This window comes from Oncorhynchus kisutch, linkage group LG18 (genome assembly GCF_002021735.2).
Source record: "Oncorhynchus kisutch isolate 150728-3 linkage group LG18, Okis_V2, whole genome shotgun sequence".
NCBI lineage: Eukaryota > Metazoa > Chordata > Actinopteri > Salmoniformes > Salmonidae > Oncorhynchus > Oncorhynchus kisutch.
This window is the reverse complement of record NC_034191.2, coordinates 35,211,889-35,238,427: the sequence shown is the minus strand read 5'-3', so window position 1 is coordinate 35,238,427 and position 26,539 is coordinate 35,211,889. Positions and strand designations below refer to the sequence as shown.

Here is a 26,539-nt window from a genome sequence, read left to right as displayed (position 1 = left end):
CTGGCATCTGAGTCAGCAGGGGTGCCAAGTTAATCAGTATGAGAGCCAGCTGCCTCTCTCTCTCTCTCTCTGGGGTGTGATGTATGTTCCAGTGAACGGGCGACAGTGTGCCACACAAGGGCCCACTGGGCGGGTGGCCGTGGCAGCAGAGGGAGGAGGGGGGGGGGGCTAGGCCATAATGAGTCCTGATGGATTCTGAGCCTCTGCCAGCTTCCCCATTAGCTGAGTGGCTCCCAGCCCTACTGAGGAGAGGACCGCCACAGCCCACTACTACGCCCACGCACACACACACACTTGACACGCACACACACACCCCACGGGGGCACCACACACCCCGCCTATTTGACACACACCTCAATTAAATAAACCAGATCACATTAACTAATCCACACTGCTGTACTGTGTTACCCCTGCCTGGGTAAATGCATGCATGCATGCACGCACGCACACGCACACACACACACACACACACACACACACACACACACACACACACACACACACACACACACACACACACACACACACACACACACACACAGTGTCCATTCGGCCCTGCCAGCCCCACTCCCACACACATAGGTCTTTATGTGGAGCTGTGGGTTAATGGTGGTAATAACGGGTCTCAGTGTGTGGATTAAGTGTGAGCCGAGGCATGGTCGACACTGGCATGTGCTAATCTACCATGATCAAATTAGCAATGCTGAGGAGCCCAACAGGGTACACTGCCAAGCCATGACCCATGCCCCCTTCACCCCCCACCCACACACACTCAATCACATTCATACACACACTACCCTAGTTTCAATTAATAATTTGGAGTTATTTCAAGAAGGAATGCCCCCTCTTTGGTCTATGGATTTGACTCTGGTGAGGTAATAGCCTGGCTAGTATTCTTTACAATGACAAGTATCTTAGTTTAGCCTTTGAGCATGACATTGAAAACACTTAAAGAGATTGTCCTTAAGATTTGCATACCTTTTAGCTAGTAGTTCTGAAAGTAGCACTCAAGAGACAAAACAGGTCCCCGGAAATGTTGTACTGCGTCATATCTGTGCAGATATGTGCAGCACGTCATTGCTCTCATCTCTCTCTCTCTCTTTCTCTCTCTCTCTCTCTCTCTCTCTCTCTCTCTCTGCTCTGTGTGCATCTTGCTAGCTGTCAATCAAAAGACAAGGGGCTGAAGCTCATTGGCTGTAACTCGAATTGCTAGGGGGCTGGCTCACGGGTGAGAAATGTAGGGAAAATGGCACTGCACAGGGATTTTGTGTCTATTTGAGGTAAAACAGTCATTCTGCTCATAGATTATGCATATATGAACTACACATTGACACATCCAGTTGCCAAAGTTCCAGAGCATGTCTTTAAATTGTTACTATAATAATCTCCAGCAGAGGGCGTAGTGCAGGTTGTGTTATGACCCTGTGGTGGGGCAGGTCAGTAATGGTCCATACATACATACTGTCCCCACTGGTCCATTCAGCCTATAGCCTCCTATACTCCAGGCTATTATCACCTCCACTCCATTACGACCCTGCACCGCTCGCACAAGCTGACCTCATCAATGCTGGATGACCCACACTGACCTCATCAACACTGCCTGACCCGCCGTGACCTCATCAAAGCTGGACACCCCGCGGAGCTGCTCGGAGGAGAACTGACGTAACGGCGGGGCTGATCGACGAGGCCCGCTTAAAAAAACATCCCATCCATTAGGCTTATTGAGAGCCACTGTACGTGCTTTGGAGAGTCTGGGCTTGGGATAGCCACTGTCAGTCCCCCAAACACCTCCCACACACCCCACTCTAACCCCCCACTCATGACTGGACAATGGAAGTGAGTGGGGCTTCTCAGCCACAATGTCCGCCCACATATGCGAGCCGTGACAGAGGGGGTGTGGGAGGGATGAGGAGGGGCAAGGGGGGTTCTGACAGGGACGCCTGCAGGATGGGAAGTCTTATTGAGCGTTTGAGCGATGAGCCAGGTCATCACATCTCCCCGCCTCATCCATCATGGCCCACAACATGGCCCCAAATAAAGAGGACACATTCCTGCCTCCGCTTCCACTACACTACCACATTCAGCTCCTCCATCCCTCTCTCCCTCAGCCTCTCTTTCTCTTTCTCTCTCTTTCTTACTCTCCCTCTGTGTCTGGCTCAATCTCTCTTTCTTTCTCTCCCTCTGTGTCTGGCTCAATCTCTCTTTCCCTCTGTCTCTCTCGCTCTCTGTGCCAGGATCTGGGAAGAAAGGGGGGACCAGAGTTCAGTCTCGCGCTTGGAGGCCCTGAGAGAGCCAGGAGAAAGGGCCAGGTGTCTCTCTGACTCCCAGTTCTTATTTTAACACACTGTCTGGACATGAGGGAGGGAGGGAAGTGGAAGGGGGCAGGGAGAGAGAGAGTCAGAGAGAGGAAGGGAAAGTGGGAGACAGAGAGAAACACACTTAATCCACATTGTAGTCCTTTATTTTTTAGTTGCTCCTCCCACAGTATTGAATTGAAATGCATTACAGTTACATTGTAGAAAGCATTAAAACAAAGTACCTCAACTTGCTGATTACTTTTTTAAATGGATTATAAACAAAAACAAAAACATCAATGACAAAAAACTAACAAAAAACAAACAAACAATCTGGTCCCTCAAAATGGGAGGATAAATGAATATAATCTGTTATTTATTATAGGTTTGGCACAAGGGATTAACATTGACTGAACGTCACACAAGCTTGCAGACAACCGTAGAAAACTGTCAGATACAGATCTATGGAGACCAATCATGCGATTATGAAGAACTTATTTATACCTGCCATCTTTTTATTTGTCTTTATAATGTTTGTTTTTTCCATTTACAATTGGATCAATAAATTGTCGTACAAAAAAAACCCAAAGTAATATCTATTCATCATCAACCAGTTTCATTAGAAGAATAAAGAGTGAATGGTATGTTTAATACTATCCGGCACTCAAACGTCATCTACAAACCCCATTGAGTTCTGGAGTAGGCCCCAGTGAGGAATCTCCCCTTCACTATGGGTAGGAGCAGTGCTATTCAGTAAACAAACTACAGTTTGCCAAGAAATAAATACAATTCTCAACATACAACAGCAATAACATCAACAACAACAATAAAAATGTAGAAAAAAAACCAACAAAAAAACATGATTGTCTAAAAAATGAAAGACACGAGGATGGGGGTAGCTAACGACTAGCATTTAGGCTAATTAGTGGTATCGTTGGCCGACTACGATGAGTTTGGGGTTTCGAGAAAGGGGGAGAGATGCCCTTTTTAACTGTTTAATAACGATAAACTTCAGCACTTGCTACTTTTTCAGAGTAAAAAAAAAGATTGTGGTTTCTTCTTTTCTTCCGCTAAAACGACAAACTACTTAGATCCTTTCACAGAGAGCGCAGCAGGGTGGGACCGAGTGCAGCTTCAGAGCCGCAGTTTGCAGACACTCGTGTACAGTTCTGTGATTGTGCAGACACACGCAGCTATGCAAACTCCTTCTTAGGTGGTAAAATCAGTCCGATTTTTCTCAGTCTTCAATGTTTCTTTTTCTTTTGTTCTTCATTTATCAACAATCTTGTCGTAATGCGTTTGTAGCACCATCTTTCTCGGAGAGGTGTGGTTCATTTGGACCCGAGTCTTTACTCAGCACCACCCTTCCAAGTATCCTAGCATTTATATAAGTACATGTTGATGGGAAAACACCTGTTTATATCCAGGGGTTAAGGGGAATCATTCTCGTAACACATTTCACTGATACTCCAATCCAGCTGAGATGGTCTGAAGGCCAGGTCTCCGTCTAGGTTGGGCAATGTGGGGTGAGTTAGCTGTATTGTGGCATGGTAGGTCTAGGTAGGATTATGTGATTCTAGATGGAGCTAGGGGTGGTTAGGTGAGGCCTGGTAAGAATAGGTTGGGCTATGTGGGGCTAGGTAGGGTCTGTACTCTGTACACATATCAAACCGTGGTTGGACTGCGGTCCCGAATGGGTTCTCCAAATACAAACGACATCACACAGAGGACAAATGTTCTCAGCTGAGTGGACACATGACATTGAGTGGACACGTGACACAGTTCCACTGAGTGGACACATGACATGCTCTAGCAATGTAACATCTAACAAAACCATCTCCATCATCCCTCCTACCAGCCGCCGCTGCTGTGCAAAACATAGAAACTCACCAGAATAAATACAGCTATTATTATTTAGCATTTTTATTTTCACCATAATCAATAATAACTATCATCATCATTGTCGTCGATAACAAACATAATGACTCAATTTAAGGTCACAGGAGGGATGTTTTGTTGGATCTCTTGGAGGGCTGGGCTGGGCGGTTCTCTGTGGACGGTGACCCTGCTCGTGTGTAAGGCATTCTGCTCAGCAGTCAGATGGGCCGTGGTTCTGCTCGGCAGTCTGTGACGGGCCAAGGGCCAGGGGCCCCGCTGACGGCCCCCAAGGGCTCCCAGTGCGATAGGTTGGGGTCGGGGGGGGGGGGGGGGTTAGAGGTCAGGGATCGGGGTATCATACATGGCTGAGGGACTGGATGGCACTGGACTCAGCAGCGGCCCGCGCCAGGCTGTGCCACATGGTGGCTGGTGTGTGGTTGGCTGGGTGGAGTGCGTCCTTGTCAGCCAGAGACAGCATCATGGCGTACGCCTGGGGAGAGGGAGAGGGAGAAGGACAGGTTAACTCCAATAAACACCTAAAGTCACACACACACACGTGCATTTACATTTTAGTAATTTAGCAGATGCTCTTATTCAGTGCGAATAAGAGCATACATTTTCAGAATGTTTTGTACATTATCATGTTATATCTCACACACACATCAAACACACACATCCACCTGGGACTTGGATTTCCTGTACAGGGGCTGTTTGACGGCCTCAGGCAGGCTGGGGGAGCCGAAGGCAGTGCCATCCCCGTCACTGAACTCACTGTCCTCCATCTTATGCATGTCAGAGAAGTGACGGATGTGATCCAGCGCAGAGTAGCTACTCTGATCCTCTTCCTCCTCATAGCTGGAGAGGAGGGAGACAACCGAATCCCTGTCAACATTCAATTCAACTTCTCAAGTCAACTTAAATGAATTCAATTCAACTCAATTCAATTCAACTCAATTTCATTCAATGATCCCTTCGGGGGGGGGGGTTAAAGAATGCCAATATACTGTCACAATGTCTCAGCTTGATACATATATGTATGTGTCCATATATTTTAGTCTACATGGTTGTGTGAGTGGATATTTATGCTGGAGGCATATCCTCACTACTATTACCTCCTAGGGGAGGTCTTGCAGTTGAGGTCCAAATCGCTAGGTCCGTCAAATTCTATTTCGTTGTGTATGATGTCATCATCTAGGTTGCTGGGGGGAGCTTCATCTCTAGGTTTCCCAGCAGCGGAGTCGCTCTGCTCCCCTTCCTCCTCCTCCTCGGCGCCAAGCTCCTCCCCCTCCCCCTCCTCCAGGTCACGTGACCCGTGGCTGGCCATCAGGGGCTTCTCCTCCTCGAAAGGACCCCCGTTCAACCTAGGAACGGAGACCAGGAAATACATGTGTAAAACCTAGCACATCACTAGCACAGTACTGCACAAACTTTACATAAGCAATATACACACTCACACTTAGCCACATTGTATCCAGACTGTACGTTCTGAAGCCAATTCTAACCTTCTATCATTCCCATGCACCATGCAGTTATGGATACAAGGCTAACACACACTCATTCTTACATCAAACTTTATAATGAAATGTGGTCTTGTGGTCTTGTGGTCTTGTATATTTTGGCCAGTCAGTCCCTGTAAGAGTCCCTCCTTCCTGAGTGAACAATGGGAGTATAGAGAGGATAGAGAGCGAGTGGGTAGAGCACGGTGGAGCGAGCCATGGCAGCTGAGCTGGGGCAGCGAGAGGCAGAGCCGGAATCCCGTTTGTCATCACGTCTCGAGGGCCCCTCTGGGCACAGGCTCTATGAGCGTCTCGCTGATCGCTGCAGCACTTAACAGCACTACTCGGCCTCTCCCGTTGTTTATTTTCCTACTATCTCAGATTCATCTAATAGGCAAAATATTTAGCTGACAGACCCATTTGGTGGAAGAGTTATGAGGGCCTTGCCAAGCGGCCCATTTCCCTGGTCCCCACGGAGAGAAAAGGCCCAGCTATCAAAACCTGACTGGGGCTGTATCTGCCCACTGTCTCTGCAGACTCAGGAAACCACCATTTGGTAAATCATCTTGAACCACATTAAGACCGATTCACTAATTACACTCCGGGATGTCTCTCGTCAGCTCCCAACTATGTCTGTTTCTAGACGAGGCTAGCAAACAAAGTCTGGCTGTGGACCCTACTTATACACCCGCCAAAATCGCTCATAGATTAGAGGACCCTGAAGAGTCCAGGAAATGATCTATTTGAAGAAGAAGAAAAGCTGAGTTTGCAATGAGTTGAGAAGAGAAGGAGTGGGAGAACAATTGCGGTAGATATTTTAGAGAATCTGCTATCCAGCTCTAGATTTATCAGAGTGGGGCGATTATAGCGGGAATTAGACAGAGTTGAAAAGCAACGCGCCCCCTGGGTGGGACTGGGAGAGGGCCAGGACTGCCAAAGAGGTAGTTGCCATGTCTTGTCGACATCGCCGCGCACCGCGCATAGCGAGACCAGCAGCGCCGGGCCGAGACCAGAGCCTCTGTGATTATGAAAACAGATTTGTTAATTACGCTTTCAAACGCGGTAATTTGCTGGGGATAAAGTATCTATCAGAGGTACTCAGGAGCGCCGCACTTTGAAAGGAAACACGGGCCGACCCCCTGACCCCACCTTCTCCGACTTTCTTCCTGTAGGCGGACATGTTGCTTCCAGATGTGGGAGCTAGTCGCTCCCGGGTCCTCCTGCCTCACCCCCTCCTCTCCCCTCTCTCCCCACGTCTCTGTGACGCTGCACCCACAACCCCTTTTTTACACAATCAAAAGAAAGACCGAGAGATCTCTATCTCTACCTCCCTGATCAAACCCAGGGCACGTAAAAACAAACCCGCGACCTGTAGCCGACCCCTATCCCGAAGCTGATCATAGTTTTACAAGAATTGATTAGCATAATCATCAGACATAATTGTATGCAAGGCCGATACCGGTGCGCATGCATGGCCCAAAGTCAACAGTCGTGAAAAGCTCCAGCACGTTTCCAAACGTGGTAATTATCCAGATGTCGTCAGTGATGATTGTTTGTTGGTCTGAGACTCCACACACACACACACACACACACACACACACACACACACACACACACACACACACACACACACACACACACACACACACACACACACAGAAATGAATAAAGGCTGAAGTGCATCAGAATGCCCTCGCAGGCCAGCAGAGAGGGGCCGTGTCCCCCCATGTTTGTCTATAATCACCTCAATGTTTAGCCTCAAGCACTGGATATGTGCTGCAGAAAAGCAGGCCTCTCGTTTGCGCGCGCGTGTGTGTGTGTGTGTGTGCTACAGAGGATAAGATGAATGATGAATGTGTGTACTGTTTGTCCAAGCATTTTTTTGGACACATATATATAGTATATGCACATCCAGACAAAACATGGGACTTACCCTTCCTCAGAATGGTCAGGGGACGGCTGATTCTGGCCTGTGTTGCCGATAAAGTTTCGTATTTCGTTGAAGTAGGAGTCCTCTTTGTCGTCCAGGATGGCACTGCTGCTGTCCAGCTCTGACCGAGGGGAGGACGCAGCCGTTCCTACAGAAAGACAACATTGTAATCAGTCCGTTTGAATATTAGTATTAAAAGAATACAAATAAGTCCACAGTGACACCATTGGATTCTCCCTTTGGATGACAAGAAACTATTTAGGATCAGAGACTTGACGAGAAACCAATCCACTGACCGGGTGTACCAGTATGTACTGAATCTCCTGTTGGTGTTGGACCAAGGCCTGCACGAATAGCACACTTCCACTGGCCTTATTACCTGGAAGTATTTAAGTGAACCAATATTATGTTGACTCTAATAAGTGACGGGACCATGTGTATGAAAATGCCAATGTTTGCTTTAATAAGTGACTGTATCTGATCAACCGGACTAGCTTTACAACGGGCGTCTGGCCAGGTGTCGCCTGCTTGCCTCCACGTTTCTGATGTGATTCAGTGAGTCGCTGCAACGCAGAGCGAACTATCAAACTCAACCGGCGATGATTTGTACCGCCGAAAGCAGCAGAGTCGGTGAACATTCAGAACGCAATTGTGTTGTCGCAGAGACGGGCGACAGATTAATTTAATCTCATTTCTTAGTTTCCCCAAATTTTTTCTTTAACCGTAAGTAAATGACATTTCACATTATATACAGCTGGAGAATTTACGGAGGCAATTGAGGGTGAGTGAGTGAGTGCTCACCCAGTATATAAATATATCTGATTTGATTCATCAGCAGTTTTGTTCATTTCAAGAAAGAAAGACACTCTGTTGAATGCTCCCGCAGTTTTATTGCACAACGCTTGGACCCAAAGGAGTTCGTACGGGTCGAAACATTTCACAATAAAACTGCGGGAGCATTCAAATGTGTATCTGTCTTTCTTTCATTACGTTATTTTTTGGTATGTACCTATACAAGCAAGCTAAAACTGGACACCTCTGAGAACAAGCCCTCTCCACCGGCTAGCTAGCTAAATCAAGGGTGAGCAACAGTGAGAGAGAGACATCCGCACGAGCTGAAGCCATCCACATAAAGAGCTGGGAACATTTTCACGCTACGAGAAATTTTACAACATGACGTCACAATCAGAACGATTGGGAACTATTTCACGCTGGGAAGATTTTTACATGACACCCTGCACCTGCAAGTTGCTGGATGTAAGTTCACAGGTTCATTTCCTAGCTTTCAGTAAAGCACCACTCATGTAACAAGGGCTTCGATTGATTGAGAGGCTCTCTCACCTGAGAGGTTACCGTTCTCGTGTTTCTTGAGGTGACGGTCCAGGTTGGTCTGCTGGCCGAAGCAGCGGTCACACAGGTGACACTTGAAGGGCTTCTCCTTGTTGTGGATGTTGCGGATGTGGCGCTGCAGGTTGGAGGAGATGCTGAACGAGCGGTCGCAGTACTTACACCTGAGGAGACAGATAGGTAGGGGTCACTCCAAGAGGTCAAAGGTCAAAACAGGTGGGACTCATGGGGAACAGTACAAATACACTACACACATGCTGGAGTAGATACAGTAAAAGCAAACACAAGAAAGACATAGGCCTTAAAGGGATACTTCAGGACTTTGGCAATGAAGCCCTTCATCTACTAGTCATATGCACTCATAGATACCATTTCTATGTCTCTGCGTGCAGTTTGAAGGAAGCTGCTAACTAGCGTTAATGTAATTTCTGACGGGTGTTAGCGCAATTACTGGAAGTCTAGGGTAACTGCTAGCATGCTAGTAGATACTATAGACTCTCTAGTCATTACGCTAACGCTAGTTAGCATTGGTTCGCAAAACTACCTCTAACCTCCTTCTTACTGAATGCAGAGTCATACAAATGGCATCCATGAGTTCATCTGACTCTGAAGTATCCCTTTAACAATGAATGATTCAAATGATGCTGTACACATTCACGGTGGAACACACACACACATGTATTCATGGACAGCCCCCATCATCCCCCACTCTTTCAGACATGATGGAGTAGCTCGTTCAAGGTGAAACCAGCTCTGTCTCTTATCTTCCGCCAGCGCAATACACACATTCACATTCTTCTCTCACAAAACAGGCATACAACAAATCTGTTAGAGCCAAGCCCCCCCCCCCCATGCAAAATTATACAAGATGATTACATCTTTTCTTCTAGCTGGAATTAGCTCGCCCGATTGGCCGTCCCTCAGGAGCGCCCAGTTATCTTCGCAAAAAGTACAATAAACAGCAGAGATCTTTAATGATGTGCCAGCGGGTAGAGGCTCAATCTATCAGACTGCTACAGAGGCCTGAGGTTCTCCCCTGTGGTCAACTGGCCTCCCCTGGACTGTGTACTGTATGTATGTGTGTGTGTGTGTGTGTGTGTGTGTGTGTGTGTGTGTGTCCGTGTGTGTGTGTGTGTGTGTGTGTGTGTGTGTGTGTGTCCGTGTGTGTGTGTGTGTGTGTCTGTGTGTGTGTGTGTGTGTGTGCGGGCTCTGAGTCCGACATCACAGTCATTATTCCAGCTACTACCCCTGGACATCTGCCCATGCTCCTCATCACCCCATTTTTCACCAAACTTCCTTCTTCTGTGTTCCCCTCTCCCCTCCCCCTTTCCTCTCCCTGCCACACCCTTCCCCCATCTTTAAGTTCAAACCCCCCTCCTGTCAACCAGACGTCGGCCACCATTTTTCATGAGGCAAAACATTTAGCCGAATGATAATTGTCCCAGTCTTTTAACGACGTAGGAAGACAAAAGAATGCTGCGCGTAACTATGGACAGGAATTCTCTGGGAAAACATCCGTGTAGCAGCGGACTGGGTCTGATAGATGAACGATGGCTGTCTGGGAGGACTCAGACAGTGTGTGTAGGTTATCTGACAGACATTAACAGATGGCTTATACTGTGATGAAAAGCTGTCCTGTCTTCGTTCAGTATTGTCTGTGCTCGCAGGGTGAGACGAACTGACGTTGGAGGAGGGTTAGAGGGATGTTATTCTGTCAGCACGGAATGATCACTTCCTGTTCCCACATCCCTCATCCCACAGCTGACCCTCCTTTAATGCTGGGTATGTTCACGCATGATGTGTGTGTGTGTGAGAGTCTTACCTGTACGGTTGCTCTCCCGTGTGTGTCCTTAAGTGGCGGGTCAGGTTGGCAGACCGTGGGAATAGTTTACCGCAGTATCTGATGGGCAGAGAACACCTCGTGTCACCATACATCTTAGAGTAAAATGTAAAATGTAAGTAGCATATCTTAGAACATGCAGTATTAACAACACACAACTCACAATAGGAAAAACCCACCTTAACACAATAAATCCAAAAAGATTCCAAAGAACACATATCTCTATCAAATAACTGATAAATACCTGGAGTGCAACATAATTTATGCATTGTCTTATGGTTGCATAATTCCACTAACAAATAGCTATTTGAATATTCATTTCACTCCCACACTCAGCACTTGAAGCTAATGGAATGTGTGTGAGTAACTTTATGTGTATAATGTAGCAATGGGGAGGTGCAGAGAGTGGGTGTTGTCCACACACACAGCATAGCGTTAGATCAAAGCGCCGCCGGGGCCCCAAAACCTCTCGTATTAATCTGCTAATCAGGGCCAACTCCCTGGGTAAACAGTGGGAGAGAGAGGGAGCCAAGCACAGCCCCTCACGGAGTAACACAGCACACACAGTCACCTCAAAAGGTTGACACTGGCCAGCCATGGAAATTAAGTAGAAATGTGTCTCAAGGACATGGAATGGAAATAGGACATACACTCAAGGACATGTTAACTTTTCAGGTTTAGGGTCTATTCCAATTCAATTCAATCAAATTCAATTAAATCCACCTCAATTCATGAATTTAGAAGTATAGAAATAGGAATTTACCAAAACCATGGGACTTTCAATCAGAAAGTCACAAGGCCAAAATCAGAGATTAAGTAGTGTGAAGACAAAATGTAAAAAATTAAATACAGTTGTATAAAATCTCCAAAACAACCTCTGGTACTATTTGCGGTAAACGGTTTCCGTGGTTACCTGCAGGTGTAGCGCTCCTTGCCCTTGCGCAATAGCGTCTCGGGGAGGGCAGTGGGCGGGGCTCGGAAGTCAAACATGGAGGGGACGGAGCGCATCAGGTCACCTGACTCGGGGTTAAGCGAACCAAACGTCTCCAGCTTCTCCGCCATGTTCTCAATGGCCGACATCTGAGAAGAGACATGTCACATGAATGGTTAGGAAAAACCTTCATTTAACCAACTCAGTCAGTCAGTAACACACCTTATTTAAATTGACCACCTGGCAGGTTTCAGCATAACTTCAGGGGCAACTTATGGAGTCTTCTGGGACATTGGGCTGTATTGGGCTGTATTACTGACTCCCTTGCTTGCGCATCTGGATTCAGACATTTATTTGATAGCGAGGGACACATTTAACCTTACAACATTTAACCTTACAACTTACAACTGCTCCTTTGGTGGAGCCCGACACATTAGATGAGGGTTCATTCCCGTCGCCACCCACCAGAATGATGCACAACCAAGGGAGTGAATAATACAGCCCGATGTCTCGAAACACTCCTCAAGTTGCCCCAGAAGCTAGTGGCAGCAGACACCACTAAGACACCACTAACCAAGGCTGTATTCAAACTAGGCCATATTGAAGATAGAAACCAATACTGTACTTTACACAGATCAGAGTGTTACTGAATGTCCTTTCCAGGGCTGGTATTAGGGTATTGTATATGGGAATATTATGCAGATTTATGCCACGACTAGTGGCCAGTGGAAGTCAGGTCAGGTGGAGTATGAATGTAATCAACTGTGTTTTACACAAACACACACACACACACACACACAGAAGGACTGTATGCAATTTACTAATGAAGGCTAACATTTGCTTTCATCAAATATGCATAAAATCCTTGAAGGAAAGTGGAAATATATGTACATGTCAGATGGTGTGTATGTCTGTGTTAGTGTGTGTGTGTTCGTGTTTGTGTGTTTGTGTGTGTGTGTTAGTGTTTCTGTGTGTGCTGCATGGTGGTCATAATTGATTAACTGCCAACAATGTCTGTGAGAGAATGTGTGTTTGTGTGTGTGTGTGTGTGTGTGTGTGTGTGTGTGTGTGTGTGTGTGTGTGTGTGTGTGTGTGTGTGTGTGTGTGTGTGTGTGTGTGTGTGTGTGTGTGTGTGTGTGTGTGTGTGTGTGTGTGTGTGTGTGTGTGAGAGAGAGAGAGAGAGAGAAAGAAAGAAAGAAAGAGTGTGTTAATGTGTGAGAATGTGTGTCTGTGTGCTTGTTTGCTCTGTGTGTGTGCTTGCATGCTCTACGTCTGTTTGCGTGTGTGTGCACACTGTGCACACGCTGTGTGTGTGCAGGGGCAGAGGAGTGATTCATATCCACTGCTGGGCTCTAAACCATTCGGTGCACAATGCAGGCAGACAGCACATTCGTCAATATGAAAGATGTTGACATTACTGATCAAGGGCCAGACATGGGCAATAATGATATCGCTGTGCTGAGAGGGAGCGGGATGGAGGGATGGGGGAGGAGAAGAGGAAAGAGGGGGGGATGATGTCCCAGCAGGCTGCGGGACCTGTCAGCCTATCAGCCTATCTAGCATTGGACAGCTTTTTATTTAAGGTGCCACAAATTTGCATTATTTTGCGTGTATTGAATTTTGATTGTGTTCCTTATTCTTATTTCAATAAGGTAACAAATCAGTAGTGATTGGGGGCCTCCGGCAGCACCATGGGCCCTGTTCACCGCCTGACATTCCATCTCACTGTTCCAACCTCATGTTACTCTGAGACTTTACCGAGATGGAGAGCGAGAGAGAGAGAGAGAGAGAGAGAGAGAGAGAGAGAGAGAGAGAGAGAGAGAGAGGAAGAAAGAAAGAAAGAAAGATTGAGAGGGAGCGGTAGAGAGAGGGAGTGAAAGGAAGAATGAGAGAGAGCAAGAGTCAGACAGAAAGACAGACAGACAGACAGAGAGAGAAAAAGAGCAGAGAGAAAACAGAGATGGAGAAACTGATCGATGATGAACGACCACAGACGTTATAGGCCAGGGCTGATTAAGAGTGACGGTTGGGTGTAAAGTTCCGACTGCGGGAGGATGTGGGGTGTCAGGTCCGTTTGATTATGAATATGCCAATGCTCCGTGCCGTGAATCAAAGGCTCCCTCGTGAGAAGGGGAACGGGAGGGAAAGGTGGGGGTGAAATGCTTCCATATTTCTTGTGAATGTGCAATATGTATTTCATTGGGGCTCTTTATGGGCATGGGGGCTAAAGCTCAGTTTGTTTCCCTCCTTGCTCAATGAGAGGCCATAACTCACCTGCGCATTAGGAGCCCTAAAACTGTCCGCCATATTGAGCCGTCGTGCAAGATAAGACACTTTAGTTTGAGAGCGAGAAGCTGAGGCTAAAACAGCTAGGCCCACCCTGGCTGTTCTTCTGTCTACTGAGGCAACCCTCCCTCCGATACACACTCGTTCTCCTTCCTCTCTGGCTGTTCAGTTCAGCTGTGTTACTCTCTCTGCGAGAACCCTCCGTATCGTCTACTACCGGTGAGAGAAGTCAGAATCAGAAGAAACGGCTCTAAAGCCTTTGAGATTGTATAGATTTGTATAGATTTGTATAGATTTTAAGTCAGGTTCTCTAGATCTCATCTGATATAATACAGATTGTGAGAAGTCTAATTGTGGGAACAAGGAGGATAAATACCTGCACATTTACTTAAATGTGATTCCCCAAAAATCCCCTTTAGATGTAACCCCCCTCCTGTCTGAACTTGCTTGTTGCCGTAGTGTCTCTGTGGGGCCAGCTGTTGATTAGTTATCTTCAGATGTCAGTGATGCTGAGAGCGCCTTAATTAGTGAGATGCATTCTCAATTGTTGATCTTATCTGGAAACAGATGTCAGAGGGAGGAACTCCCCCTCCCTCCCTGGGTCCCTAAGTGACTGTTACCCTAGCGCTGATGCAAAGCAGTCCCCCCCCCCCCCCCTTCATCTCACCCGCTCTGTGCCCATTCCAACAGCACTGCCTTACTCTCCAAATAAGCAAATATATATAGAACCCACAGTGTCGTTAGCAGTACAGGGTGGAACCCTGCTATAAATCCCAGGCCTGTCATGTGGACAAATTAGTAATTCGAAATGGATCTAAACGTTTACATGAATTTTTTACCAAAATGAGTGAAAAAGCAGATCGCTTGCAAGCTGAGAAAACCTTTTTTTTTTATGTGATCAACAAACAGGTCTAAAATCCATCGATAAGAATTGATGGCTTGTGATTGGATGATGCCTGGTCGGTAGTTGCTGGAGATTGGCCAGAGCTATGCGCAGGCTGAGTGACATGGAGGGTGTTATGATGAGGACCCATGCACACACAGGGGTTGTCTGGGGGTTTAGGGGAGGCAGAAGCACAGAGACATATAGGTATAGAGGAAACTTACCCAGGATCTCTGATCTGGCATACGAAACTGAGGGGCGGGACAGAAGGAAAAGAGCAGTCAGAACCAGGAAGTAGACCACGGATCAACAGCTTTTTATTGGAAACACATGGGCATTGGTTGGGGGATGAGGATGTCACATGGGGTCAGGTGACTTGGTAACAAACCCCTAACCCAAAAATGTACAACTGCAAAATAAAGAGCCCCTGTGGTCAGAGTGTTTCTGCGACTGATTTGTGTGTCCAAACATCGTAAAGTAATAAAGATGGCCTAACCTCTGTTACTGTTTCTACTGATAGGACACCTCATTAAGCCACGTGCGACGGCCATGTGGCGTTACAGAGTTAGAGACTGGTTCACAGAGTGTGGAGAGGGGACATAAATCAGACGGCTCAAACAAGCCAGTAAAAACCAGGCCTGAAACGGTCAGTAAAAAACAGCAGACCCTGAGAAAATGTTTTCACTTTTCCGACGGGCCAATTTTCACTGCTGGGAAGAGCGAACGCATGAATGTCATCGCATGTCAATACACACACACACACTGAGTCACGCTACACACGATAGAGAAATCACAGGCAGCGTAGTGTCCGGGGGCAAAATTCTGCAACTTTAAAAGGGTATCATTTTTGATATTTTAGTCAAAGACACATATGTGAGGACGTGTCACTTTGTGCCCTTTTCAGTCTCCCACATTCTCCCACATCTGGTTCAGATAGCTGAGAACAGGACAGACCAGACCCAAACATGCTTTAGCATGGATCAGGCTGAACACTGGCTCTGGTCCCCATCACAACCAGACCACCTCGGACCACCCCCAGATTGCCTCACCGTGCCTGGGCCTCAAAACCAAAAAGGGCCCCTGGTCTGGCTGTCTTTGTGAAGCTACAGTAACACTGAGATAGGACAGGACCTACCTGTGGATGGAAGAGGAAGCCGGGGGCGGGCCGCATGTACTTGTCTTTCAGAGCCTCAAACGGATCGTTCATCTTCCTCTTCTCAACCCTGCTAATATTACAACTCTATCAGTTCTTAGACACCGACACTAAAATACATTCACATCCAACGATATAGGAAAAAGTACCTATAGGAAGTTAAAGACATATATTGCTAACACAGAATATAATAACACACAGTGGGTCTAAATGAGTCTGATAGTGAGTGATATTTGAACTGGGGAGGTTTAGTTCTAGAGATTCACAGTACCTGTAGATTGGGTCCATGAAGAAGGGGGTGGGCCTAGCGTGCTGCAGAGAGGTGTCGGCTTTAGGAAGCTCCACCCCTGCCGTGTCTTCTCCAAACACGTGGATCTTCTTCGACTCCTCCCTCCGGGAGGTACGGCTACTGCTGCGGTGCCTCGTGCCGCCCATGCTCAAATCCAGCGGCTGGTCCTGATTGGTGGAACGTGAGGAGGCCTCCGGTTTGGAATTGGAGACGGGGATAAAGGGGGCGGGGACCTTCTCCTCCTGCTTGCGCTTGGTGGTAAGGTCAAAGGGCGACTCAGAGGTCCTGCTCTGGCCTTTCTTGGTGGGTTCATCAGGTGGGGACTGGGGCTCCCCCTTGAGGCCTGGAGGTCTGAGCTCTCTCTCTGGGAAGGGGTAGACGGGTGGGGAGAAGGTTGGGAAGAAGGGCAGGGGGAACATGGAGGGGTAGGGCAGGGCGCCTACCTTCTTGTCCTGCAGGCCCGCCAGCCCCGTGGAGCCAAAGTACCTCTCAGCGATGGAGGCGATGGCCTTGATGGAGTCATTGACCGCCCCTGAGACTGCATTGTGCTCGTCCAGCGAGGGAGGGAACAAGGCGGGGCTGCCTTGGAACTCCTTAGTATGGTTACTGGTCAGGATGGTGGGGCTCTGGGGGCCTCCGCCCGCCTTCCTTTTGGGCCCCTTCCCGTTCTCCCGGGGTGCCCTCTCCCGCTGGCCTTCGCTCTCCATGTCGCTCTCCAGCTCCGAGCCTGACGTGGTATCCAGGTCGCTCCCACTGGGCGTGCTCACGTCATCCAGGTCGCTGCTCTCGGATTGGCTGCTCATCTTGCCGCCGCCATGCCTCTGCTTGGAGGAGGAGCCCTGGGCCTGTCGCTGCTCTGTCCCCTGAGGCTGCTCGTTGCCGGGCGATGCCTCCTTGCGGAGGGTCTTGAGCAGCTCTCTGGCCTCCTGGGCCCTGGGGCTGGGCGACAGGAGGGGGCCCTTGCTGTGCTCCGTACCTGGACCTGGGGGCCGTCTGACTGGGGAGGTGGCAGGGATGAGGGTGGGTCGGTGGTACAGTCCAGAAGAGAACAGGCCCGGGAAGCTGAAGGGGAAGCCAGGGGCAGATGGAAACGTCAGGCCACTGTGGTGCCGGTTCCCAAAGTAGTCTGCCAGGCTGGCACTGCTGTGCCCCATCCCACCCATAGCGGCCTTGTCCATGGCACCAGGGACACCGGGCAGGGACATGCCTTGGGCATGGGCGAACAACCCCCCTGCCGTGAAATGGTTTTTGCCCTCACAGAAGCGTCGGTGCTTGTTGAGGGAGGAGGTGGTGCTGAACATCTGGCCACAGTCCTTACACTTGATCTGGGTACGGCAGTCGGCGTGCATGCGCTTGTGGCGGCACAGGTTGGAGAACTGCGTATAGGACTTGTGGCACACCTCGCCTGCAGGGAGAGGGAGACAGACACGGGACATTCAGAGACATGTCCAACACCACATACACCCACACATACACAGAGTACATCTCCGACCATAAGGGCCAAGAGTTTTCCCTTAGATCCAGTCGTAAGGAAAACCTCCAGGCTTTAGTCGTGACACTACACATGCATTTCAGGATGGTGGACTACAGTACATGAGAGACTGGCTGGGTGTCCTAGTCTGAGAATGTTATTTCAGTGAGGTGAAGGGTGGGGGGGGGTGAGATGAGTCGCCAGATCCTAGCATTGTCAGGGGGCTTTGTTCCTCGGGGCTGAGACTGAGTCAGTGGAAGGCATCACCTGCACATGAAACACAGTGCACCTCTAGGCATTGTGCTCCCAGGGTCAGACTCCCAAGGAGACTGTAAACAAACACATACGTACACGTACATACACACGCGTGTGCACACAGACATGCATACACATTCATAGATATTCACAAAACTCACAATAGACAAGAACACACATATGAGTGCACACACACACACACATACACACACACACATAGATTTATGCAGACACATTCACAGATATTAAAATATCACATAACGCATGACACACACACACACACACACACACACTCACTTGCAGACACACGGCACAATGGCTCTATTTTGAGCCTGTGAAGGAAGCAGAGTTGAATGAATCCTATCCTGCAGGTCCGGGTTCCCAGGGACAGGGCTCACGTCCTCCGCTGCCCGCCTCCCCTCACACCCCCCACTCCCCCCTGTCCCTGTCATCTAGCTCACTGTAACCTTCCCACAGTCCCATAGTCCCTTCCCTGTCTGACCCCATGGACGCCAACCCTGCTATGTGGCAGACCACATTGTTGAACAGAACATAGTGGCTAGACCAGGGGTCTCCAACAGGTTGACCACAAGTAGCTCACAGCCCACAAATGAGTAGCTCGCTAAACAATTCTTAAAGTTCCTGCTATTTTTCATGTTTTCCACTGGAAACTGTCACAAACAAATCTCACAAGAATCAGACACTTGAAGCTCTCAGCTACTATCTAATCAACGCAACACTGACATTATCTCACCTCTGGTTAGCCACTATTGGCTTAAAAAGCCAAAGTTTGCCAATTGATTTCCACCAATATTACCCTGTCTGTCTGTCTGTCTGTCTATCTGTCTGTCTGTCTGTCTGCCTGTCTGTCTGTCTGTCTGTCTGTCTGTCTGTCTGTCTGTCTGTCTGTCTGTCTGTCTGTCTGTCTGTCTGTCTGTCTGTCTGTCTGTCTGTCTGTCTGTCTGTCTGTCTGTCTGTCTGTCTGTCTGTCTGTCTGTCTGTCTGTCTGTCTGCTTCGAACGTTTGTCAATCACTCCGTGTGTAGGATGTTTATGTGAAAACCATATTGTGGGTTGACAGAAATACTTTCCCCAAAACCTTCTCAATTAAATGATAACTGCAAAGTAGCCTTACTTAGCAGAAGTATATCATTTGTATCTATTATTTGCTAACTTTGCTATGACATGAGCAGCAGCAGTACAGAACCATCATTCCTCACTCGCTCGGTGAGCTATTAAAGGGCCAGACCAAAAAAAATGTATTCTGAGTAGCTTGTAACATTTTTTAAAGTAGCTCTCAATCTAGAACAGGTTGGAGATCCCTGTGCTAGATGATAGCTAGATAAAACAAAACAAAAACAGTATAGAGATCATATCTATACATACAGTAGCTTCTGGATAATAGTCATTCTGTTTCATATTCTCTATTTTATATATTCTTTATTTTTACATTGGCATCTGTAAAAATGGAAAGTGGATGACAATTTCATATCAAAACATACTCTTAAAAAATATGTATGAATAATATTGTAGTTTATAGGAATGTGATTGATTCAAATATTTACTCATCACAATATACAGTATGTCGTCTAACAGTGTTTGTTTTTTCATATGGTGGTTTGGAAATGTACTGGGAAACTTGTGAAAGACAATGACGTGCATACCGTGCTGTAATAATGGATGCTCTTTGAATCGAGGGCAAAGGTCTCAGAGGGAATGATTATGTCTTCGAAGGAGTCAACGTCGTAATTGATCAAGAGATGTTGAGTCTAGGCGTAAATATTTGATGCGCCTGAGGCTCGTTGGCTAACGTGGGTGTTGTTATCAGTTTCCTCTCGGTTGTAGAAGGAGTAGAAGCCCGTGGCTGTAAATCACATACTGCTGACATTTACAGACTTACAACAGACACACATGACACACAGGGTGTGAGGGACCTGATCCACTCCACACGTGTGTTTTGTCAGGTCCCCATAAACTGTAACTAAATATTATAAACACATTCCTGTGAAGAGCAGCTTTGAGTAAGACAGCCCCATGTGTCTGAATGAAAGACCAGGGCCGGAATGTTCCTCAGACAGACACAGCCACAGAATTTCTACCTTGGTACAAACACACACATGCATGTACACACACACACACACACACACACATGGACACACACACACACACACACACACACACACACACACACACACACACACACACACACACACACACACACACACATGGACACACACACACACGCTGACCGACATACTGTTCACACAGACAAACAAAGATGGAAGACGGACACACACATTGTCTCTGTCAGGGCTGAGGGCTGAGGGTGTTCTGTCTTTTTACACGGGCATTAGCTTTTTTCAAACCTGCATATTTTCAACTGATTACTGCAAATGTACTCCCATTCGGAGCACGGTGGAGGGGACATGTGGTTGCTATTTGCGTGGAATGGTGCATTTAGAGGGGAGGGGGGAGATGGCGGTCTGCAGGCGGACCAAGCCCCTCTGTCCTGCGTGTGGGGTCATGGAGCTGGGGTCAAAGGGTGAAGATCACTGTGCTATGTGTGTGAGGTGAAAGTGTGAAAAATCATTATTGGGACCAGAAGATTTTCCTGACTACCTGACCTAACAAGGAAAAACTCTGAAAATGTGTTTTCTCTGAAAAGCAAAACTGGGGTCTGGTCATCATGTGTTGTGGTTGTGGTTGTAATGTTTGACCACAGGGTTGGCATTTACAGGGAGTGTGAAAGAGAGTGGGATCAAATGTATGAGCTCTGGGGTCGACAGGGTCGATGGGGGGGGGGGGGGGGGGGTCACGGATGGTTGAACAGTCAATGTGTGGCACAACATTAGGGTTAAAACGTGAGGTCATAGTGTGAGGTCATTACTAGGGGTCATTGGGTCAACAAGGTGTGCGATTGCTGAGATGGGGGCATGGGACACGTACTGCTGTTGTTCAGCTAATAACAGAAATACCATTCTCCTTCAAAATAGCACTCCCCTGTGACTACAATTCCTGTGGAATGAAACATTTTATGTTCTCCTTATGCAATCTTGTATATTATAGATATGTACATATTACCAAAATCAACATGCCACTTTCAAAATGTCAAAAGTCAGTACCATTCAACATTTCCTACATTAAATGTATAGAATTAACCCTACAATCACAACATATTATATTCAATGATATTCAAAATTGATAGATAATAAATAATACCAAATAATATAAATTAATATTAAAGTGCTACTGTATGGAGTTTTTTTTAAGTACTTGAAGGACTGATATTTAAAGGGGCATTTGACCCTAAAACCACTTTTTTCACATAGTTCTCATCAGAGTACCGTTAATATGGTTTAACATTTTATTTTGCACATATATGTACAAGCCTCATAGCTATTATAATAGAAGATCTGTGTTTACTTCCAGGAAAATTCTCCTGAATATGCAAAATGAATCCTAAAGAGATGTTTTGCTCTTGCTTGATTTAGGGCTTCAGGAGACTGGAAGCAACATATCTTCAAAAGTTGAATGTTGACATGCACAATTTTCTGGGACAGTATCAAAAGTGGACTAATGAAGAATATATGAAGAAATGGTTTTCAAGTGAAATTCCCCTTTAAAACAATGAGAGGGTCAAAATAGGTATGGGACTGCGTTCAAATCTATCACGGAGTAACTCACATGTCAACTAGTATTATGACCAGGTCAGAACATAAGAGACGGGGCGTTTTAGCGATTTTTCTAAATGAGTTCTAACAAGCTAGTAGAATATGTGGAAAAAGCGTGCAGACTTACATATGAAGGGTCTGAGTGACTTACATATGAAGGGCTTGACACTGCTGTGGATGTGCTTGTGCTGCTTCAGGCCAGAGGACGTGGCAAAGGTCTTCCCGCAATCGGGACAGGCGTGAGCCCGCGCCCCCACGTGCTGCGAGCGGATGTGCCTCTGCAGGTTACTGGGGTCTGTGAACACCTGCTGGGGGGGGGGGATGACGAGGGGGACACACGGGGGGGGTCACCCATCTGCGACTATGGATACAGTACATATAGGAGATGCATGTATGTACATGTACACTTGTTCACACATTCAATTCAACACAAAATATACTCTAATACAGGGCTCTCCAACCCTGTTCCTGTAGGTGTTTGCTCCAACCCCAGTTGTACCTAACCTGATTCAGTTTATCAACCAGCTAAACCAGAAAACATACTGGATGGTAGCTTTCCAGGAACAGAGTTGGAGAGCCCTGCTCTAGTAACATACACCTACCTACCCACCCAAACACAACTGTACCTTTGAGCAGGTACATGACTGTACCTTTGTGCAGTTTTCACATTCGTAGTGCTTGCCACTGTCATGTGACATCTGATGACGGATCAGGTTGGATTTCCAATTGAAGGCCTTGGGGCACTGGTCACACTTGTATTCCCTTTCCTCCGAGTGAGACAGAGAGTGAGCTTCCAGACTGTAGGAGAGACGCACAGACAGACAGACAGACAGACAGACAGACAGACAGACAGACAGACAGACAGACAGACAGACAGACAGACAGACAGACAGACAGACAGACAGACAGACAGACAGACAGACAGACAGACAGACAGACAGACAGACAGACAGACAGACAGACAGACAGACAGACAGACAGACAGACAGACAGACAGACAGACAGACAGACAGACAGACAGACAGACAGACAGACAGAGGAACATTATTCCAACCCTCTGCCTCACTAGCCTCTCAACTAAAAACAACCCAATAAAGTAACATGAACGAAGTGTGCACACAAGGACCTTACACAGGATCAATAACAGTTCAAAAGACAACTATAGATTCAGGTTGATATGCAGCCGTCATCAGGCATGTGAGGGGGGTGCAGGTTGAGTGACATAGAGGGGTTCTGAGCTGAGTGGCAGCGAGTTTTCCCGGTCCTATCAACAAGGGGGAAAGAGGACGCCTTCTCACCTCTGGAGGTCGGGGAACACCTGATCACACTCCTTACACTCCTGGGGGCCGTCGTGGTCGTGGCCGTCGTGGCTGAGGCTGTGGGACAGGTGCAGGTCATGAGGCTCCAGGCCTTCCAGGTCACTACTGTCCCCTCCAGGGTTCCCCAGGAAGGCTGAGGTGGGTGTCCCACACGGAACCTTCTGGTGGTCCAGCAGCTCAGAGACAGACTCAAAGAGCTGGTCACAATCCTCACAGCGATACTGTCTCTCCTCTGGACAGGGGGAAGTAAGGGGAAGAATGTCTTAAGTGTGTGTGTGTGTGTGTGTGTGTATGTGTGTTGTTTATGTGTGTGTGTGTATGTGTGTATATTTGTGTGTGTGTGTGTGTGTGTGTGTGTGTGTGTGTGTGTGTGTGTGTGTGTGTGTGTGTGTGTGTGTGTGTGTGTGTGTGTGTGTGTGTGTGTGTGTGTGTGTGTTGTTTATGTGTGTGTGTGTGTGTGTGTGTGTGTGTGTGTGTGTGTGTGTGTGTGTGTGTGTGTGTGTGAACTGACCGTGCATATCAGGAGCCATGCTGTCACATGAATAATCCTCTGCCTTCATGTACAGAAGCAGCTCCTCTCCTGGTTGGATCTCTCGAGTCACTCTGTAGAAAATCTGCAGAACACACACACACACAGATTTAAACATATGACGTTACAGTATATCCATACATGAGTACACACTCAAAACCTTGTCGACCAACACCATATAAAACACACTCACCTCCACTTTACTGAAACAAAAACACTGATGCAGAAAGCAAACAAACGTTGCCTCAACACACACACACACACACAGTTTAGAAAACAGGGAGGATATTGGGGGCCGAGCGTGAAGCAGAGAGGACCACATAATATGTCCGTAGTAGAATGCTCTCAACACGGCTGGACCTCAGAGGAAGAGGCAGTAAAAGGTGTTGGGAGATGTGGTACTGCTGCAGTGCATGGTGACATATTTGTGATGCTGTGTGTGTGTGTGTGTGTGTGTGTGTGTGTGTGTGTGTGTGTGTGTGTGTGTGTGTGTGTGTGTGTGTGTGTGTGTGTGTGTGTGTGTGTGTGTGTGTGTGTGTGTGTGTGTGTGTGTGTGTGTGTGTGTGTGTGAGTAGGCAAAACTCCACCTGCCCACTCTATACCAGTATCATGCTATGCTTTATCAAAAGGGACTGTTATATGCTCATGGTCCTAGTGCACGGTGACAGAAATATGGAGACATGACCAGTACTAAGGGTCACATGACTACCTGTGGTGCTACATGTATACAGTACACAGTCAAAGGCAAACACTTACATGCACAGCATTTACACTACGCCACACACAAACACACATTCGCAGACACTACTACACACTACACTACACACACAATCTACACAATCCACACACTCCAAGGTGTGTGTGTGTGTGGGGGGGTGGGGCTATAGTGAATGGGTGATCTGAGAGACCCTGAGATCTGTGGGACTTCCCATACGAACACAATAGATGCTCTGCCAAACAATCACAGATGGCGTTATTTTTGGCACGCCTTGAAGGTTTAACTTACTAACTTCCCTTACAGCACCGTGGTGACATTTGGACGGGAAGGGGGGGATTATTAGGAATATGACAGGGGAGACACAGGGACACTGACAAGGGCGCGGGTCACAGGGACACTGGCCCTGGGAGATAACGTACCCGGCTCGCCATGACATCAAGTGCTGCGTGGCGGCAGCGAGGGCGAGGGCCAAGCGGCCTGGTCAGAGGGGAGCCAGTCTCGACCCCATTGTTCAGGAGGAGAATGCAGGGAACTGAGAGGGTCCAAATAGCCGAGCGGCTAGCTCTCTCAGCTGCCCCCCTCGTCTGTATAGAGCCCCCTCTCACCCCCTCCCAGCTCCTTCTTGCCGGTCTAGCGCGGTCAACAGCTCTCGGTCCAGGACTTTAGCCTTCAGACCAACAGGCCACAATAATATCGATGGTTGGGAACAATAAAAGACCAGTTCAGACAGCCATCTAGGACTGCAGGGATTCCGCCCTCAGAAACTGATAGAGTCTTTGAAAAGCTATCAGGGGTACAGCTAGCCTGATCCCAGATATGTTTGTGCTGTCTTGCGTGACAATGAGTGACAAAGAGTTGGCAAGATAGCACAAATTGATCTGGGTTTAGGTTACAGCTGCTAGTGGACCGTGGCACAGAGGGGGCAGAATGTGGCCACGGGGAGCAAGTTACTGCAGCTAGTATCTCTGCTCTTGTGCAGATGGTGTACAATCTGGCACACAGGCACTGCAGTGAGTACCAAACATGGGGGAATTCCCCTCAGCAACACCCCTTCCCTGTGGGCCGCCACAGACAAACACTCAAACACACACAAACAAACATACCGTACACACCCCGAAACACACACACGTAAGCACGCAAGCACACACACACACACAAACACACAAACTGGTTGAACGTTTCTGCACTGTACAGATCTCCAACTCCTCTCAAAAAGCCTTATGAATTGCCCCTATAAGGGCTGGCTGACACAGAATGAGAGAAGCCTAGTCTGGGGCTGTAAACGGACAGTAGCTAGAAATAGCAGAGAGCTAGATAAGAACAGGGTTTGAGTTCACACTGTGAGGGCCAGCCAGCCACACCTTTGGACTAGACGAGAACCAACGAGGATAGAGAGCCCCAAGCCTTGACCTCCAGAGCCCCAAGCCTTGACCTCCAGAGCCCCAAGCCTTGACCTCTAGAGCCCCAAGCCTTGACCCCTAGAGCCACAAGCCTTGACCTCCAGAGCCCCAAGCCTTGACCTCCAGAGCCCCAAGCCTTGACCTCCAGAGCCCCAAGCCTTGACCTCCAGAACCCCAAGCCTTGACCTCCAGAGCCCCAAGCCTTGACCTCCAGAACCCCAAGCCTTGACCTCCAGAGCCAGCCAGGAGTCACAGGCTACACAATAATTTTTAGACTTTATTACCTTGCATTATCAACGGGGGATTGGGCTAACATAAAACACAAGGAGGCACTGAGGATAGGTACCTAGACAAACACGAATACTCACACACACACATAGACAAACACATGAGCAGACACACATACTCACACGCACACACACACATAGACAAACACATGAGCAGACACACATGCACAAACATGCGCACACACACACACAATACACTCTCTCTCTCTCTCTCTCACTCTGTTTCTTGTAGAGGTCATAACTACAGACGTATCAGAGGCTATTATCTTGGAGAAGTTGGTTGCCTTGACATCATTAGTCACAAGTGCAAACAAAGAGTCCGATTTTCCTCTGGACACTGACCCGCCCTCTCTGTTCCTCCAACGTCCTTCCTCTCAGATAGGTCATCTATCAGGTATGCCAGCCACCAGCTAGAGTCCCGATCTAGGATCAGGTCCTCCCTGTCTATATAATTGTATTCATTATGATCCAAAAGACAAAACTGACACTAGATCAGCACTTCCACACTGAGACACTCAGCTCTCCAGTCTATTTCTATGATCACAGAACCTTTCACACATTAA

The 26,539-nt window shown here is 47.7% G+C and overlaps 1 protein-coding gene across 21 annotated transcripts in view; it reads right to left on the bottom strand.

The window, feature by feature from the left end:
- Positions 1–2,439: 2,439 nt before the first annotated feature.
- mecom (MDS1 and EVI1 complex locus) overlaps positions 2,440–26,539 on the bottom strand; it is a 189,043-nt gene continuing 164,943 nt past the window's right edge. For 2 of the 21 annotated variants that reach the window (XM_031795892.1, XM_031795908.1), the window contains 14 exons: positions 23,554–23,656; positions 23,022–23,274; positions 22,374–22,521; positions 21,851–22,031; positions 16,310–17,732; positions 16,021–16,111; positions 15,110–15,136; positions 11,699–11,865; positions 10,768–10,845; positions 8,940–9,109; positions 7,602–7,746; positions 5,285–5,533; positions 4,853–5,054; positions 4,202–4,662 (listed from right to left, as the gene is read on the bottom strand). In XM_031795892.1, the coding sequence (XP_031651752.1) occupies positions 4,528–4,662; positions 4,853–5,054; positions 5,285–5,533; positions 7,602–7,746; positions 8,940–9,109; positions 10,768–10,845; positions 11,699–11,865; positions 15,110–15,136; positions 16,021–16,111; positions 16,310–17,732; positions 21,851–22,031; positions 22,374–22,521; positions 23,022–23,274; positions 23,554–23,656 (3,372 nt within the window). In that variant the 3' untranslated portion in view covers positions 4,202–4,527. Of the gene's footprint in view, positions 4,663–4,852; positions 5,055–5,284; positions 5,534–7,601; positions 7,747–8,939; positions 9,110–10,767; positions 10,846–11,698; positions 11,866–15,109; positions 15,137–16,020; positions 16,112–16,309; positions 17,733–21,850; positions 22,032–22,349; positions 22,522–23,021; positions 23,275–23,553; positions 23,657–26,539 lie in introns of all 21 variants that reach the window. The other 19 variants (XM_031795895.1, XM_031795909.1, XM_031795889.1 and 16 more) reach the window with 18 other exon arrangements.